The sequence below is a fragment of the Sprattus sprattus genome (genome assembly GCF_963457725.1).
Source record: "Sprattus sprattus genome assembly, chromosome: 1".
Classification (NCBI taxonomy): domain Eukaryota; kingdom Metazoa; phylum Chordata; class Actinopteri; order Clupeiformes; family Clupeidae; genus Sprattus; species Sprattus sprattus.
In genome coordinates, this window is record NC_137920.1 from 45132556 (window position 1) to 45149918 (window position 17363).

General features: G+C 41.2%; 1 protein-coding gene across 1 annotated transcript in view; it reads left to right on the forward strand.

Moving 5' to 3' along the window:
* The window catches only part of bbof1a (basal body orientation factor 1a), a gene marked incomplete at its 5' end in the record, with an annotated part of 77142 nt that overhangs the window by 32182 nt on the left and 27597 nt on the right, over positions 1 to 17363 (forward strand). Inside the window, one exon of the mRNA XM_080844529.1 lies at positions 7718 to 7862. Coding sequence (XP_080700655.1) covers positions 7718 to 7862 — 145 coding nt within the window. The remainder of the gene's footprint in view (positions 1 to 7717; positions 7863 to 17363) is intronic.

Genomic DNA, 17363 nt, shown 5'->3' on the forward strand with positions numbered 1-17363 from the left:
AATGGCATCACACATGGTGATGTTGCCCCCGCACTGGCCTGGGACATCCACCGTTGCTCCTCTTTTTCTTCCTCCTCTTCCTCGAACAGGCAGTTGCCCTTGGTTGTTTCCCTGGCCAAGTGCTTCCATGTTCATAAATTGTACTGAACTTGGTCAAGCTCTAGATATTTGATGGAAGCATTTATACTCCTGGATAGGACCTGTCAGCTAACTAAACTTACTGCGTGATTGGTGATCGGATGTGTGAATCTCCCCCTTGATTAGTAAAGTTCTAGTTGCACCTGAAAATTACTGTAAGCTGATGATCCAAGAGATCCATATTACAGTAAATAGCTTGATGTTTTTCATGGTATTATGTGCCTGAAAGATTTTGACAGTGGAGTGAACTATTTTGCAGGTGATGATGTACACAAGGAAATTATTCCAACATGTTTTGCAGAGAACAGCGACTTGACTGAGAAACAACAGTCAGTTAAGACCAGCAAGATATATTCAATTGGTAATTGGGCTAACGGAAGGCAATTGAACCTAACCATTTTCAAAGATGTACTACAGTACATCATTTGAAATTTGTGCAAACTGTAGGCAATTGTACTTATCATTTACAAGGATGTGCAAATACAATTGCAATGTGATTAAAGGAATGATAAATTCCAATCTGTTATGAACAAGTGCCCAGTGGTTTTAAGGTTTGCACGTGTCATTTTTGTTTCGTGAAATTACTAGAGCTGTGAAAACTAGACGTAACGCAAAGCGTTACAAAATATGACAGTAGGTTCAGTAGGTTTTGGCATAGAATGAGTCATGGTTGTCAGTATGTTTGTGTGTTTTTATGTGTTTTGTGTGTGTAAATTGGTTTGTGTTTCATTTTTATGTATTAAAGGAATTATTTGTGATAGATTTTGATGATTTGGTAATGTAATGTTTTGTGTACTACTTTTTTGTGGATTGTTTTGGTATATTTTTCTTTTGCAATGTAGTTTGTTAAAACAGGTCACATAAAGAGGTGTGGAAAACAAAGTGAAGTTTCCAACCACCAACAGGTGGCGCTATAGGTGATATCAGTCAGGCATATGTACAGGCATATGTACGGGTTCGGGCCAGCGTCCACCCTAAGACATTTTCTCTGGATCAAACAATGTTCGCAAGAGTTATAAGAGACTTTGTGTTTTGTGGCAAGCACTGGCAAGTTGGCAAAGTTTGAGGGTCTGCCACGCCCACACCTTCCGACTTATGAGAAAATCTTCTATAACTTTTAGTTGCCAATGGCTGAAGAGTAACCTGACCATATTTCAAGGCGTTACCATTAAATTTGTCGGAGTTGTTCGATTAGATGCGAGGTGTGTAAACCCCGTCAAAACGCATCTTCCACTCAAAATGGCCGAGTTCCTGTGGACCTGCCACCATGGCATGAAGACACTTTTTGGTGCGTCCAAGCATGATGAAGACGTGTACCGAATTCCGTCAAGCTACGCCAAAATAACCCCAATGCACAGGTTTTTTTGCAATGTTCTGAGGGGCGCTACAGAGCCATTTAGCTCCATCCATGGACAAAAACTACTGAAGATAGACGGTCACAGGCTTGATGTCCCTGGCAAATTTGGTAATTTTTCGAGCACTTTGAGATACATGCGATTGAATTATAAGAGACTTTGTGTTTTGTGGCAAGCACTAACAAGTTGACAAAGTTTGAGGGTCTGCCACGCCCACACCTTCCGACTAATGAGAAAATCCAATATAACTTTTAGTCGCCCATGGCTGAAGAGAAGCCTGACCATATTTCAAGGCGTTACCATTAAATCTGTCGGAGTTCGATCAGATGCAAGGTGTGCAAACGCCGTCAAAACGCATCTTCCACTCAAAATGGCCGAGTTCCTGTGGACCTGCCACCATGGCGTCAAGAGACTTTTTGGTGCGTCCAAGCATGATGAAGACGTGTACCGAATTCCGTCAAGCTACGCCAAAATAACCCCAATGCGCAGGTTTTTTTGCAATGTTCTAGGGGGTGCTACAGAGCCATTTTGCTCCATCCATGGACAAAAACTCTACCAAAGATGGACAGTTATAGGCTTGATGTCCCTGGCAAATTTGGTAATTAATCGAGCACTTTGACATATATTCGATTAAAACACCTCATTTTTGCTTTTTCATTTTTAACTAGGTGGCGCTATACATTTAATGACTGGTTATGGTATGGGTTGACATGGCCCCTTAACACAAACATACAAGAACAATTCAGCCCTCCAAGGCCCTACGGTTCTCGGGATATTAGAAGAAAACTGTGTCACGCCACCTACAGGCCAGTTGGTGTACAACCATATAAATCAATTTATTGCATGCCCCCCCGTGAACGGAATTCCACGAAACTTAACGTGCAGTCAGAAGATGTCATAATGATCCCACACCTCCGATTTCGTGCAGTTCTGACCTTGTCAACTTACAATTAACATTTTTACAACACTCCATTTTTGCTTTTTCATTTGTAACTAGGTGGCGCTATACATGAAATAAGTGGTAGTGGAATGGTTGACGTGGCCTCTTAAGACCAACATAAAAAAAAAATGCGGTCCTCCTAAGCCCTACGGTTTTCGACTTATTCACAGAAAACTGATTCGCCCCACCCTCTTTAAAAGGGCTCCAGTCCGACGGGGGTGCAACGGATCAAAAAGAAAATCAATGGTTCCACGCTAATCTGGTGGGGCTACATGCCCACCAAATTTCGTGCACCCTGGTGTTTCAGTGTCCCGGGAATCGTTGACTGAAAATCGGCAAACAGAAAAAGAAAAAAAAAACAGAAGTAAAAACCTCTGACTAAACCGTCGCGCAGCGTTATGATTAATTTACATGATTAATGCGTTATTTTTTTTTTACTCATTTAACGCATATGCCGAATGAGCTTCCAATAAACCCACAATTGACCGTTCGCGAAACTCCTCCCTAGAACGGCCCTCGTCCAATCCTACCTGAGCAACCTCTACTAATATAAAAGAAGACGGTCAGACAACCTCGAGGTCTGATGAGCAGGCCCGCCGACAGGGGGGGACAAACGGGTACGTTGTCCCGGGTCCTGGACTGGCCCTGGAATGGGGGGGGGCATAACTGGACCCCCATGAAGTTGGGATTAATTATTGTGGGCCGGTCCACATTTCGGCGTGCGAGGGCCGGCCATCCTTCATTGAGAGAATTTTGTCCCGGGCCCAGCCAAACCTGTCAGCGGCCCTGCTGATGAGCATGGTGAAACGGTGTTCATACGGGACTTGTAGATCTGTCACAAGGTACCCTGAGATTTTAGATCGACACGTCGTTTTTTTCCGCATTTCTAAAGCCCAAAACAAAGGAGGAAAGGAGCCCGCTGTGGATTTAACAGAATGGGAGACCCCGCTCCCAACTCAATGTATCAAAGATCAACAAACACACATGTCTGCTCCAAAGTAAATATGTAGCGAACTATGCTAACTATCTAGTTGAGAGAACACCCCCAAACAGTTATGGTTCATGTCAACTAGTATTATAACGACTACAAGTACATTACTAGTCTCTCCAACAAATGTGTTAATGTTAAAATAAAATGTTAATGTTACTGTCAAAATGCTGTCTGTAAGGTTGCACACTTAGCTATCTTAGCTAGCAATAGCAAACGAGCTAGCTTAATATACTGTATCAATCTTGGTCCCAATGGTCCCAAAAGGCCATTATGAACTTTTTTTTATTTTAATCTTTATAGCATTTTGTGAACGGGCAACCTGTTCCTGGATATCCCAAGGTATGTGTGGTGTAGTGAAGCTTCAGAATAACGACAAGCAGGATGATATTAACACTCTTTACTGAGAACTGTCAGCAGCATGAAAGTGACTGGTAGCATTGAGGTTTGCTCTTCTTCTGCTCTATGTACGTAAATTAGCTAGGATTGATTGCGGAACAGTGCCTCCTAGTGGTAGCACAATATACAACAGTATTACAGAACACAACAGTATGCATAAGGCACAACCTGAGAGCAATAACCAGTGTTGCCAACTTAGCGACTTCGTCTTTATATCTGGCGACTTTTCAGACCCCCTTGGCGACTTAATTAGCAACAAGCGACTAGCGACTAGTGATGCGGGGGTTACCCAATTACCCGCGGGCACCCGCGGGCCGGATGGGTATCGCGGGTTCGGGTGGGGCCGGTCAAAATAGTCAAAACCCGCAACCCGGAGCTTTTGGAATACATAGGTGAAATCGCAATTTTGCGTTAGCCTACAGAATCTTATCTTATCAATTGCATACATCCCACTGTCACAAAGTTATTGCACTCAAAGCTCCCACTCCTGCTAGTCGTCTGAGTTAGGCTACATAACCTGGGTGTCCACCTCACATTTTATTCTATACTTTATATTTTGTAAAATTATGTTACCTTTTAGAATGGTATAGTTTAAGATACAGCTCCGGTTAGTTTATCCCAACACGCCATCCATAGTTTTTGTTTGCACCGCCAAAACTTCTAGGAGGACTCCAATAACATCATAGATAGACATAGGCTATGTCTTCCACGCATTTGTTAACAGTTCTTCAATAAATAATTGCGTAAAGCTGTCGTTGTTGTTGTTGTTTGATGTAGACCTGCCGTTGAAGTTTCACAATAATGCGAATTTAGCGCAAATCCTTCTCATTTAGTTACGTGTTAAATTAGGCATAACCCTCATCCCGAGGCTTTTTATTTTATTTGTTATTATTATTTTTATTTTTTTGCGGGTCAAATTGGGCGGGGCGGGCGGGCCGCTTCAGAATTCCCCACGGGTCGGGCGGGGCGGTTTGGAAAATGTCTTGGGTCGGGTTAAAATAACGCCCTCTCGCGCATCACTACTAGCGACAAATCTAGAGACTTTTTTTTGTCATTTGGTGGATTATTGTGTTGACAAAGCACTGAAAAAGCATCTCGCATACCCTGCTCTCACGTTACAACTGATCTCACGAGAGCTGAGAACAGCAAGGGCTGTCATGGTCTCCTCTCCACTCACACAGCACCTGCACGGCCAGTCTGACTCAATAACAGCAAAATATTAGAACTTTGTATTCGTGGGAAAAATATTAGTGATACCGCACTCAGAATTGCATATTGCGCATATTATGCAAATTAGTTGATTACGTCATCTAGCGACTTCTGGCGACTTTCAGAGAGCTAACAGCTACTTGCATCACAGAAAAGTTGGCAACACTGCCAATAACCGGTGATTTGATACAAAGCCATATCATTACATAAGGATCATCATTTTAGATGTATAAAGGCCAATTTATACTTCGGTAGACGACACTTTTGAAAAGGTCGCCGACACAAAAAAAAAGTGTCTTCCAGGACAGGTGTGTTTATACTTCAGGCGAACAGTCGCCGAGTTCGTCATAATGGGAGAGGCGCTAACGACATTTTTCTGCCACTACATTCTACTTTTTGAAAATCAACGGCGCGTGCCGTCTATCTAGCTAATCAGGTAGGTATTATTTGTGGAGGAAGAAAGCTATAATAAAAGTATATGCTAATCTAACATACACTACATAAACTATTAAAACACGATACAATGAAATTAATAGCCTAAGTTCTTATTTTCTTTGGTATTTTTGTCATATTCAGATTTGCAATGATGATAGCCTAGGTAAAATGTATGTTTTCAAAACAAGTCAAACACAGTTGTGGACCAAGATCTGAACTGCTGCCCAGCTGCCGCAGCGTGCAGAACCCTGGATTGTAATCGCCTTTAAGACTCGCAATTCTCATCTCCAGGCGACTCCACTTTCTCATGTGGAGGACGCAGTTTAAGCGCAGAGACAGGGTTTGCCCGTCTCCTAATAAAGTTGGCGAAAAAAATGCAACATTCGCTGATTAGCCTACCTCTTGTTACCAGCAGACACACACACAACACTTTCCAAAATGGCATTGCATTGAATAAATCAGGCCTATGATGTGCATTGCGCATGCATGCTTTGTCAGTGCTTATCTGCGTAATGTCCTGCGACAATCTGCCGGTGATTTCCTTCTCAAGAGTGGCACCCTTTATTCAAAACCAGAGTAGGCTAAGTTAACAAATATTGCCTAGGAAAAGTTATATGCCTAAATTATGCCAGAGCCTGCACTTCCAGCTTCCTTGTTTAGGCCTATGTGTAGGCTAAAACATGAAAATTCCTCCAGTGAACTGACCTCTTGCATTCTTCACCTTGCACACGCACTTTTTGCCACCCCACCACTGGTTGGAACAAAGGCATTTCGGAACAGAGGGTTTAATTGGTAAAGATATTTCGGACAATTTTTTGAAATATTGAGCTTTCGGAACACTGGGTAGTCCCCTAGCCAGACAGAAGTTTTGCCTGGTCATATCTCATCATTGCCTGCGAGCTATTTACAACTACAGGGACGTAGCAATAACGTTGTACGCACAACTCCTATCCTTCTAACTGACGAGCCATTATTGAACAGGTTGTTATACTTTCTGAGGCAGGTCGCCGCCGAGCACCTGTTTAATTGTGTATGAGTTTTTCAGATGTGGGTAAAGCTGCTGTGTGTGCTGCTGCACCAAATAATTCTTTTCATCAGTGTTTTAAAAATGTTTCAGCACTTTGACCGTCTGTTTACGTTACAGCGAGTCAAAGCACTATCCATGTTTCTGATCGCTTTCTCGTTGACCTGTCTACTTTCCCAATACAATAACCGAAGTAACTAATTCGTAAAATCCAAAATATTGTTGATATATATTCGCCAATGGTGTGTGTTCGCGCCTCATGCCTGACTAGTAAACTAGCTTGCACTACAGAGTCCATCTACCTAATGCCACTGACAGGGGCTCGTCATAATAGCAGGCACCGGGGCCAGTTGTATCTAGCCAATCACACTTGCGCGACACTTTGTGACGACTTCAGCGGCAGTAGAAATTTCTCCAAGTAGCCGACACTTCAAAACGACGGTTTAAAGTGTCGTCCATGACGTAATTTGTGTCGGCGACCTTTTCAAAAGTGTCGTCTACCGAAGTATAAATTGGCTTTTAATGTCCAATATGGAATAGCAAAGATTATTGCTTTGCAGCATTTGCAGCACCATTATTTTAGCTTTTTATGAATAAAAAAAGAAAACATTTTAAATGTTTATATCCGTCTTTTGTCATACATCTTTTTCTCACAGAAATATACAGAGAAAAATATGTGATTAATCATGATTAATCCACAGAAACCTGTGATTAATTTGATTACAAATTTGAATCGTTTCACAGCCCTAGAAATTACCAAAAGCAATGGAGAAAAACTGTAAAGCAGGTTTTGTCTTCCTGCAACACTGACCACCGCCAGTGGGAAACGCAAGCTACTGACATAAATGCATAAGGAGATCCAGCCATCACCTCTTATTCTTAGGCCGACTTTCTTCTGCAGCCGCTGCCCCTTTGCCACCATAGCCTGGTCAGCCACCAGCAAACCTGCAGTAGATATGGATGGCCTTCATATGGATGATCCCCGCTCTGAGAAGACACACCCATACATTTAAACTTTAACAAAGATCTTTTCTGATTGAAGCCACACCAATGAATTTAAACTATAACAAAGATATTTTCTAATTGAAGCCACACCAATGAATTTAAACTATAACAAAGATATTTTCTGATTAAAGCCACACCAATGAATTTAAACTATAACAAAGATCTTTTCTGATTGAAGTGCTAATAAAATCCTGTTCCATTCTTTCTCTTGCATATTTGAGCAGGCAACTAGACGATGCATCTTGCTCAGTGTTCAAGGAGAATATGAGGCTCAATGAGGCTCTCACCTATCACATGAATGAGGTGGAACACCTGAGAGGGAGAAGCCAGGCCATGGAAGAGGAAAATGCATCACTTGCCCTGCATAAGGTACACATCACACTGTTCTAATAACATTTATCACTCGCCCTGCATAAGGTACACATCACACTGTTCTAATAACATCTCGCCCTGCATAAGGTACACATCACACTGTTCTAATAACATCTCGCCCTGCATAAGGTACACATCACACTGTTCTAATAACATCTCGCCCTGCATAAGGTACACATCACACTGTTCTAATAACATCTCGCCCTGCATAAGGTACACATCACACTGTTCTAATAACATCTCGCCCTGCATAAGGTACACATCACACTGTTCTAATAACATCTCGCCCTGCATAAGGTACACATCACACTGTTCTAATAACATCTCGCCCTGCATAAGGTACACATCACACTGTTCTAATAACATCTCGCCCTGCATAAGGTACACGTCACACTGTTCTAATAACATTCATCACATGCCCTGCATAAGGTACACATCACATAGTTATAATAACTTTAAGGCTATGGTGTGCTGTTGAGGTCTTTGTTTGCGTTTACAGCATTTAAGATATTACCGTAAATCCTCACATTGTGGCCGGGGTCTTTTATTTACTTAGGCTGCACAATGCACAGCCTTTGGGACAGGCTTGTATGAGGGGCTGGCCTTTATTTCTTACTTATCTTCTGTTATAGAATTGTATTATTTAAATCAAATAATGGGCATAATTACAGTTGGCTAATATCATTCATTGCATATGCGTTCAACACTTCCCGCAACCAACCACGTATAAGGCAAGAGGAACAAATGGTAGGCTATGGCATCGTTCGTCCTCTCCCATGTTTTAGTTCTCCCTCTCAATCTCCCAGAAACATCTGCACGCCTTTCTATGGAGTTAGATTTGTCTCAAAAATAACTGCAAATGCACAGAGGGTGATTTACAAATATGTCTTGAGTTGCACACGTGTTTTGCAATCCACAAATACAAATTTCCGATTTGTAACTTGTGTATTGGTTTTTACAAATATATGTGTATTTGTAAATATATCATTTTACATTTGTAAAACAAAAAGCCATTTGTGAAACTTAAAATTCAGTTTGTGAAAAAAAAAGCCATTTGTGAAACTGAAAATTCTGTTTGTGAATCGTGACTCAGCATTTGTGGATCAACCATCACACGTTCGTATTTTTGAGACATTCGTTCCGCAAATCCACACACCTCCACAAACTCGTGAGCTCGTGATTCACAAGCACCATCCAGCAGATGGCGCTGTTGTTCACTGATGTATCTTTACCTCGCCTTTTAGGCCATAAGGTGAACCCTGTTTTCGTTTCAACCCGCTCCACTGTCTGGCATCTACACAATCTTTAGCTCATAAAAAAGAACGAGTCGTGCTAACATACTAAAAAAAAGTTCATCGCTGAATTTTCAGTCAATACTACGATCTGCTTTATTTTATTCAGAACTAGTTTCTTCAGAGCGTAATAGGATCTTGGTCGCGAATGGCGGCACGGTTCGACAAGTGATCATTCTAATCTACACCAATGAGGTAGCTGCTTTTTGTCAACAGAATGGAAAGGTGGCGGCGCCCGTGGTTAGATTCAACATTACCGATAGAGAGGAAAACATCCGAACATCCTCAAAAGTGGACTAAATTGATTCTAAATAGTGCTGTATACATTGCCGCGTCCAAGAAGAACAATGAGGCAAATATACGATAATGTCATGTTTATGTTAAGTCATTTAGATCAAGTTTGACATACCTGGGAATACACCTTACTGACGATCTAACATGGACTGTGAAAACTGAACACCCAGCACTCACTGAATAAATCAAGGCAAAGACTGTACTTCGTACGTCAGCTGAGGAAGCTGTGAATAGTTTCCTGACAGCATCATCACTTGGTATGGGAACTGTAAAGGCTGTAACTGCAGTACCGCACCATCAGAGCATCTCTCCCTATTCTGCAGGAGACCTACAAGAGAAGACTATGTACCAGGGCCCAAAGTATTGTAAAGGACTCCTAACATCCTGACCAGGGACTTTTCGAAATACTGAGGTCAGGCAAACGTCTCTGTTGCTACAAGATCAGAACAGAGAGAATGAGGACGAGCAATTTTCCTCAAGCATTCTGTATCCTGAACACAAATTACTTCATAAACTGCAATTACACTTTCTTTCACACTTGCACATGGACTGTACACACATATCACTTTATATTCCCTCTTACTATTTATGAAAAATATTTATTGATCTTTCTTTCTTCACACTCGCACAGAAAAAGCTTAACACCAACGAAATTTCACTACATGCTTTATGTTAGCATTCCTATGTATGTGACAAATAAACCTCCTTCTTTGTATCAATAAAAGGCAGTTATTGCACTTACACCAATGACCATTTGTTTGCTCGTTCGTTCATTCATTCATTCTTCCACAAATGAAAACAACACTGATGAACCATAAAAACAATCTTTATGAATAATATGAAATATGATACATAAAAGTGTACAAAACAGAAAAAAGGAATAACCGATTAAGGCCACTCAGCCCTTACTCTGTCTGCTTACAGCCCTTGGAATCAAGGTACACAATGTCTTGACAAACAGAAAACTTTCAAATGCAAGTCATCAGCAATGTTGACATAATGATCCAGTGTTGGCTCCTCAGTGGCGCCTATAATTCAGCTAACTAGATTGTTTAGTGCAAGGGGAACAACAGTTTGTCACTAAGATGTCTTTTTAAGAACAACACTGCTGTATATAGTGTCCTTGCATTCTCTTGTGTTGTTTGGCACTTAGTTGTCCCTTTTTCAGTCTCGCTGTCTGTCTGGCTCAACTCCCTTGACTGTATGGTTTCCTGATGGATAAGGTAGCATGTCCACGAGTGTATCTGTAGACAGTCTCTGCAAAGTCAGCCTCTTCTTCAACATATCCTGTCTGCAACACAACAAAACATTGAAAATTAAGAGTCACAGGAGTATCATGAAAAGCAGAGTGGTGGAGGTGGTACAAGATATAACAGGCTAGAACCTATCTGCTATACAGCACATTTAACAGCAAAGATGCCCAAGAAAGGCACACAAGATCACAAACCACACTACACACCACACACACACACACTCACAGCTGTTCTCTTGGTTGCCAACTGGTACATGTCTGTGCAACCAGCAGACTTAAAAACTGTTTCTTTGTTATAATGAATGACAGGAAGCCCTCCCAAATGACAGCTGTACTCTTGAAAACTTTTATCTTGGCTTATATATATATAATATTGTATCTGGCAAGGTAACTCATTAGCTAACATTAACTTACAAAAATGACATCTACCACCTTGCTATCAGTATTTCAATGTTAGATAAAAGGCAAACTTTACCTACATGAGTCTTATCCTCCAAAACAAACCACTACTCATTTACCATGGCTCACTGACAACTGAATAAAAAAACATTATAAACAAACATTACATTACTTCTCTGCTAAATGACTCAACTCAAATGGAGATGGTTAACTAACGTTCACCAGCAACGCTATGTTAGCTAGGATATCTAGCAAGCTAGGAAAGTTAAAGCATTCCCACCAAATGATCAAAGCATATCAACCAAATACCATCTAACGTGAGCTAACAGGTTTCCGCTACGAAATTCCGCTCATGAAATATTAACAGTAAGTACGCGTCCATGAAAACCCTGAAAATAGATTTTGCTATTGAAGCTGAAGTGGGCTACTTTAAACGGTTAGTTACTCTGTCACTCCTATGTGTTACACCCAAGCGTTAGCGATTCAAATGTTGTCTCGAAGCACAACATAGTAGTAGACTTAATCACCTCTACTGAAGATTGATTGATTAATAATGATACTAGATGTATCTTAATAAAGGACAAGGAAAATTCGTTGTGTACTAACAAAGGAAGGTGGCTGCTCTTCTTGTCCGGCCATGATTTCGAAGGCTTTCCCGCAGAATTGAAGGCCCACTTAAGTCGAGCTAAAGATATATCAGTGAACAACAGCGTCATCTGCTGGATGGTGCTCGTGAATCACGAGCTCACGAGTTCGTGGATTTGTGGAAAGAATGTCTCAAAATTGCGGAACGAATGTCTCAAAAATACGAACGTGTGATTGTTGATCCACAAATGCTGAGACACGATTCACAAACAGAATTTTCAGTTTCACAAATGGCTTTTTTTTTATCACAAACTGAATTTTCAGTTTCACAAATGGCTTTTTGTTTTACAAATGTAAAATGATATATTTACAAATACACATATATTTGTAAAAACCAATACACAAGTTACAAATCGGAAATTTGTATTTGTGGATTGCAAAACACGTGTGCAACTCAAGTCATGTATTTGTAGATCACCCTCTGTGCATTTGCAGTTATTTTTGAGACAAATCTAACTCCATACTTTCTTGCATGTCTTTGTTGGTGAAGTCTCACGTCAGAGATGGTCATGCATCCATCCAACATTAAGGGCTACATTATAATGCTCCACAAACTAGGCCTGCTTGAATATTTTAGGGAGGGGCGAAAGTGCATTGCTGTAAAGGAAAGAGGAGCACTGGTTTTATAACACAAAGCAAAATGAGAGCAACATTGCAAAATGCAAATGCGGAACATTAGTTGTTTTAGGCACCCAGAAGCTTTCTACCTATCGTAGCTTTTAAACTGTCCCAGCTTTCTTGGGCATAGGAAACCATCTTCACAGTTGGCAGCTGCTAGTGTGTGTGCTAGTGTCTATATGAACTCAGGGTTTTCCCCTTTTCCTATTATAATTCTGAGGAGACAGCTAAAAAAAACTAGCTCTCTCAAATGAAGCTCTGTCATTTAAACCGTTTAAGGTTATTTAAGAAAAGTTTCCTTTAGCTAGCTAGCTAGCACAGCAGCTAGGCAACCATAGTAATCAAGTAACACCATTTGCTGCATAACCTGAGGCAAAGTTTAATTTCTCAAACTCTTAGGTATTCTTGGGTTCAGTGTTCACAATCACTTCTGGATGATGTTAAATTGCTTCACATAGACCTTAAACAATCATGAGAGAAATAATGGGGCATGATTGGAACAAGGGCTTACTCTATTCACAATTCGACTTAAACATTTAGGGCCTGATTTATTAACAGGATTGCGCCCATTTCAGGCGTAAAATAGTGGTCGTAAACATAAAACGGTATTTACAAAGGAGGCGCATTTGAGTAGAAGTGCATTTTTACGCTTTGTGGGTGTAAACCGCGACGAGGTGGGAGGGTATAAGAAACATGGGTGTGAGGCGCAAATACAGCCGCGGAAAAAATTAAGAGACCACTTCAAAATTTTCAGTTTCTCTGGTTTTACTATTTATTGGTATGTGTTAAAGTAAAATGTACATTTTAGTTTTATTCTATAACCTACTGGCAACATTCCTACCAAATTTCAAATAAAAATATTGTCATTTAGATCATTTATTTGCAGAAAAATGACAATTGGTCAAAATAGCAAAAAAGATGCAGTGTCTTCAGATCTCGAATAATGCAAAGAAAACAAGCTCATATTCATTTTTAAACTACACAATACTAATGCTTTAACTTAGGAAGAGTTCAGAAATCAATATTTGGTGGAATAACCTTGATTTAAACTCACAACTTTCATGTGTCTTGGCATGCTCTCCACCAGTCTTTCACATTGCCGTTGGGTGACTTTATGCTACTCCTGGCGCAAGAATTCAAGCAGCTCGGCTTCTTTTCATGGCTTGTGACCATCCATCTTCCTCTTGATCACATTTCAGAGTTTTTTTTATGGGATTCAGGTCTCGAAATTGGGCTGGCCATGACAGGGTCCTGATCTGGTGATACTCCATCCACACCTTTACTGGCCTGGCTGTGTGGCATGGAGCATTGCCCTGCTGGAAAAAACACTTCTCAGAGTTGGGGAACATTGTCAGAGCAAAAGGAAGCAAGTTTTTCTTCCGGGACAACGTTGTACTTTGCCTGGCTGAGGTTTGTAAAAGACCATAAGGATTGAACCAAAGCGGACTGGAGGGTCTCCTAGTTCGTCTTCTCTGATGAGTCCAATTTTCAGCTTTGCCCAACACATGGTCGTCTGATGGTTAGACGAAGACCTGGAGAGGCCTACAAGCCACAGAGTCTTGCACCTACTGTGAAATTGGACTCATCAGAGAAGACGAACTAGGAGACCCTCCAGTTGGCTTTGGTTCAATTCTTATGGTCTTTTACAAACCTCAGCCAGGCAAAGTACAACGTTGTCCCGGAAGAAAAACTTGCTTCCTTTTGCTCTGACAATGTTCCCCAACTCTGAGAAGTGTTTTTTCCAGCAGGGCAATGCTCCATGCCACACAGCCAGGCCAGTAAAGGTGTGGATGGAGTATCACCAGATCAGGACCCTGTCATGGCCAGCCCAATTTCGAGACCTGAATGCCATAAAAAAAACTCTGAAATGTGATCAAGAGGAAGATGGATGGTCACAAGCCATGAAAAGAAGCCGAGCTGCTTGAATTCTTGCGCCAGGAGTAGCATAAAGTCACCCAACGGCAATGTGAAAGACTGGTGGAGAGCATGCCAAGACACATGAAAGTTGTGATTTTAGATCAAGGTTATTCCACCAAATATTGATTTCTGAACTCTTCCTAAGTTAAAGCATTAGTATTGTGTAGTTTAAAAATGAATATGAGCTTGTTTTCTTTGCATTATTCAAGATCTGAAGACACTGCATCTTTTTTGCTATTTTGACCAATTGTCATTTTTCTGCAAATAAATTATCTAAACGACAATATTTTTATTTGAAATTTGGTAGGAATGTTGCCAGTAGGTTATAGAATAAAACTAAAATGTACATTTTACTTTAACACATACCAATAAATAGTAAAACCAGAGAAACTGATAATTTTGAAGTGGTCTCTTAATTTTTTCCGCGGCTGTATATGGGAGGAGAGAAGTTAAGTGTGCCTAATGATGTATTGCGTGGTATTTACTAAAACTGCCTGGCGAGCGCACGTCTCTAATTTGCGGGATAATTCTCCGCATCATAAAAGCACGTCTTAACCAGGAAGCGCATTTCCATTGAGTCTGAAAACGTTGATATGGCAGGATTGGAGCAAGGCGAAGACATAGACAGAGACAGCGCACATAAATCATTTTTTCAAGTCGATAACACTTTTTCAGTTAAGCGAACCACAAATCATTAGACGGTACAGGTTAACCAGCCACACAATACTTCAATTACTGAACCAAATCAGAGACTACATCGAACCCTCCAACCGGCGATCACACTCAATTCCATCAGTTGTTAAACTCTGGACAACATTGCAAATATTCCCACCCGGATAATTTCAAACAGTTATAGCATCAGCAGTTGGTATTTCTAAGCTTTCACTCAGCCAAATATTCACCCAGGTACTCGACGCATTGCTACGGCGCACTGGTCAATACATTTCCCCACTGCCATAGCTGAAATTAGAGACATCAAACAGGACTTTTTTTGAAATTGCAAACTTTCCGAACGTAATTGGAGCCAGTAACAGTCCCACCTTCAATCCACGAACACATTTACCGAAACAGAAAGCACACATATTCAATGAATGTCCAGGTCATATGTGATGCCAACATGACCATTACTAACGTGGTAGCCAAATACCATGGATCTGTCCATGACAGTTTTATCTTCCGGAATAGTGCCATCTATGCAAGATTGAGCAACAGAGATTTTGGAGATGCCTGGCTACTTGGTAAATGTATTTGTTTCAGTGGGGATATATTGTAGGGAACCCATGTCCCTTGTAGAAATTATTAATCTCGCCATGTACACATCTATTGTTATAATAGACAGTTTATGCATTAATGCCACTAATAGCATATTCTTTATAATCGTGTTCTTTTAAACATCTCGCTGTAGGTGATGGCGGGCAGAACAACAATAGAACAATGTAGTAAGTAAGTAAGTAAGCTTTATTTATAGAGCACATTTATATACAGCATAAACTGACCAAAGTGCTTTACAATGACATAAAAGGCAAATAATACAGTATAACAATAATACAATAACAGCCCACATAGGCAAGAACAGGGGGTTAACAGTTCAGGGGGAAAGGAAGGCCAGGGAGTAAAGGTGGGTTTTTAGCCTAGACTTGAAGGCAGAAATAGAGGGGGCGGATCTAATGTCCTGAGGGAGCTGGTTCCACAGACGTGGAGCGGCGACAGCAAAGGCCCTGTCTCCTTTCTGATTGAGCCGTGAGCGTGGCACATGCAGAAACCCTTTGGTACAGGATCTGAGGGACCTTTGGACTGAATGTGGCTGTACAAGGTCAGTGATGTAGGCTGGGGCCAGCCCATTGAGTGCCTTAAAAACAAATAATACAACTTTAAACTGTATCCTAAAATGAATGGGGAGCCAGTGCAAGGAAGCCAGAATGGGGGTGATGTGCTCACACCTCTTGGTGCCAGTTAAAAGACGTGCAGCTGCATTTTGGACCAGCTGTAGACGTCTGAGTGAGGAGTGGGGGAGGCCGAGGTAGAGGGAATTGCAATAATCCAGCCGTGATGTTATAAAGGCATGAATTAATATCTCCAGGTCTTTATGAGATAGGATGGTTTTGAGGCGGGAAATCACTCTAAGTTGGTAAAAACTAGTTTTGACCACATTACTAATCTGTTTGTCAAGACAGAGTTCAGAGTCAAGGATGACACCTAGGTTTCTGGCGAAGGGTGTGACAAATGGGGTGAAGTAACCTAAATTATTTAGAGTAGTGCATCTTGCCTTGGGGGGGCCAAAAATTATGACTTCTGTCTTGTCACCATTTAACTGGAGGAAGTTGTTGTCCATCCAGTTTCTAATGTCTTCAAGACAGACCAGGAGAGATTGGATGGAGTCCCTAGATTTTAATGGCAGGTAAAGCTGTGAATCATCTGCATAGAGGTGAAAAGAGATGTTATGCTTTCTTATAATGTCACCCAGTGGGAGCATATACAGGCTGAACAGTGGGCACATTGAATCAGGTTCAGTGATTTAGCGAACATGAACCAGTATATCTATCTCCTCTTCGCTGAACCTTCATTTTCACTTCCTCGAATCTCCATGGTGGCAGTAACTTGCAGGCGTTTTCTCCCGTCTTTTAACGGTGCGCTAAATAATGATTGCCCAGCCTGGATCTAGTTTGATAAATACCACGGAAAATGCGCAAAAGCACTGTGCGTTAATGTGCGACCGCAGATTAAGCTGCGGTCGCAATGTTAGTAAATCAGGACCTAAAGGGCGGCGTAAGCACAGATTGCCCAACGCGGATCTGGTTTGATAAATACCACGGAAAATGCGCAAAAACACTGTGCGTTAATGTGTGCAGATTAAGCTGCGGTCGCAATGTTAGTAAATCAGGCCCTTAGTGTCCGTTCCCATAAAACCATAACACAAAATAAACGCTTATATGGTGCAATTTATAGTCTGGTAGATACCTAGTAGTATAAACTATAATCTTCTGACACGCTTGCATTGGGAGTCACAACCATTAGCAAGGTAACTTTTAATCTAGCTAGTTACAGTCTCCTCAATGTAACCTTAAGGTAGAAACCTTCGGG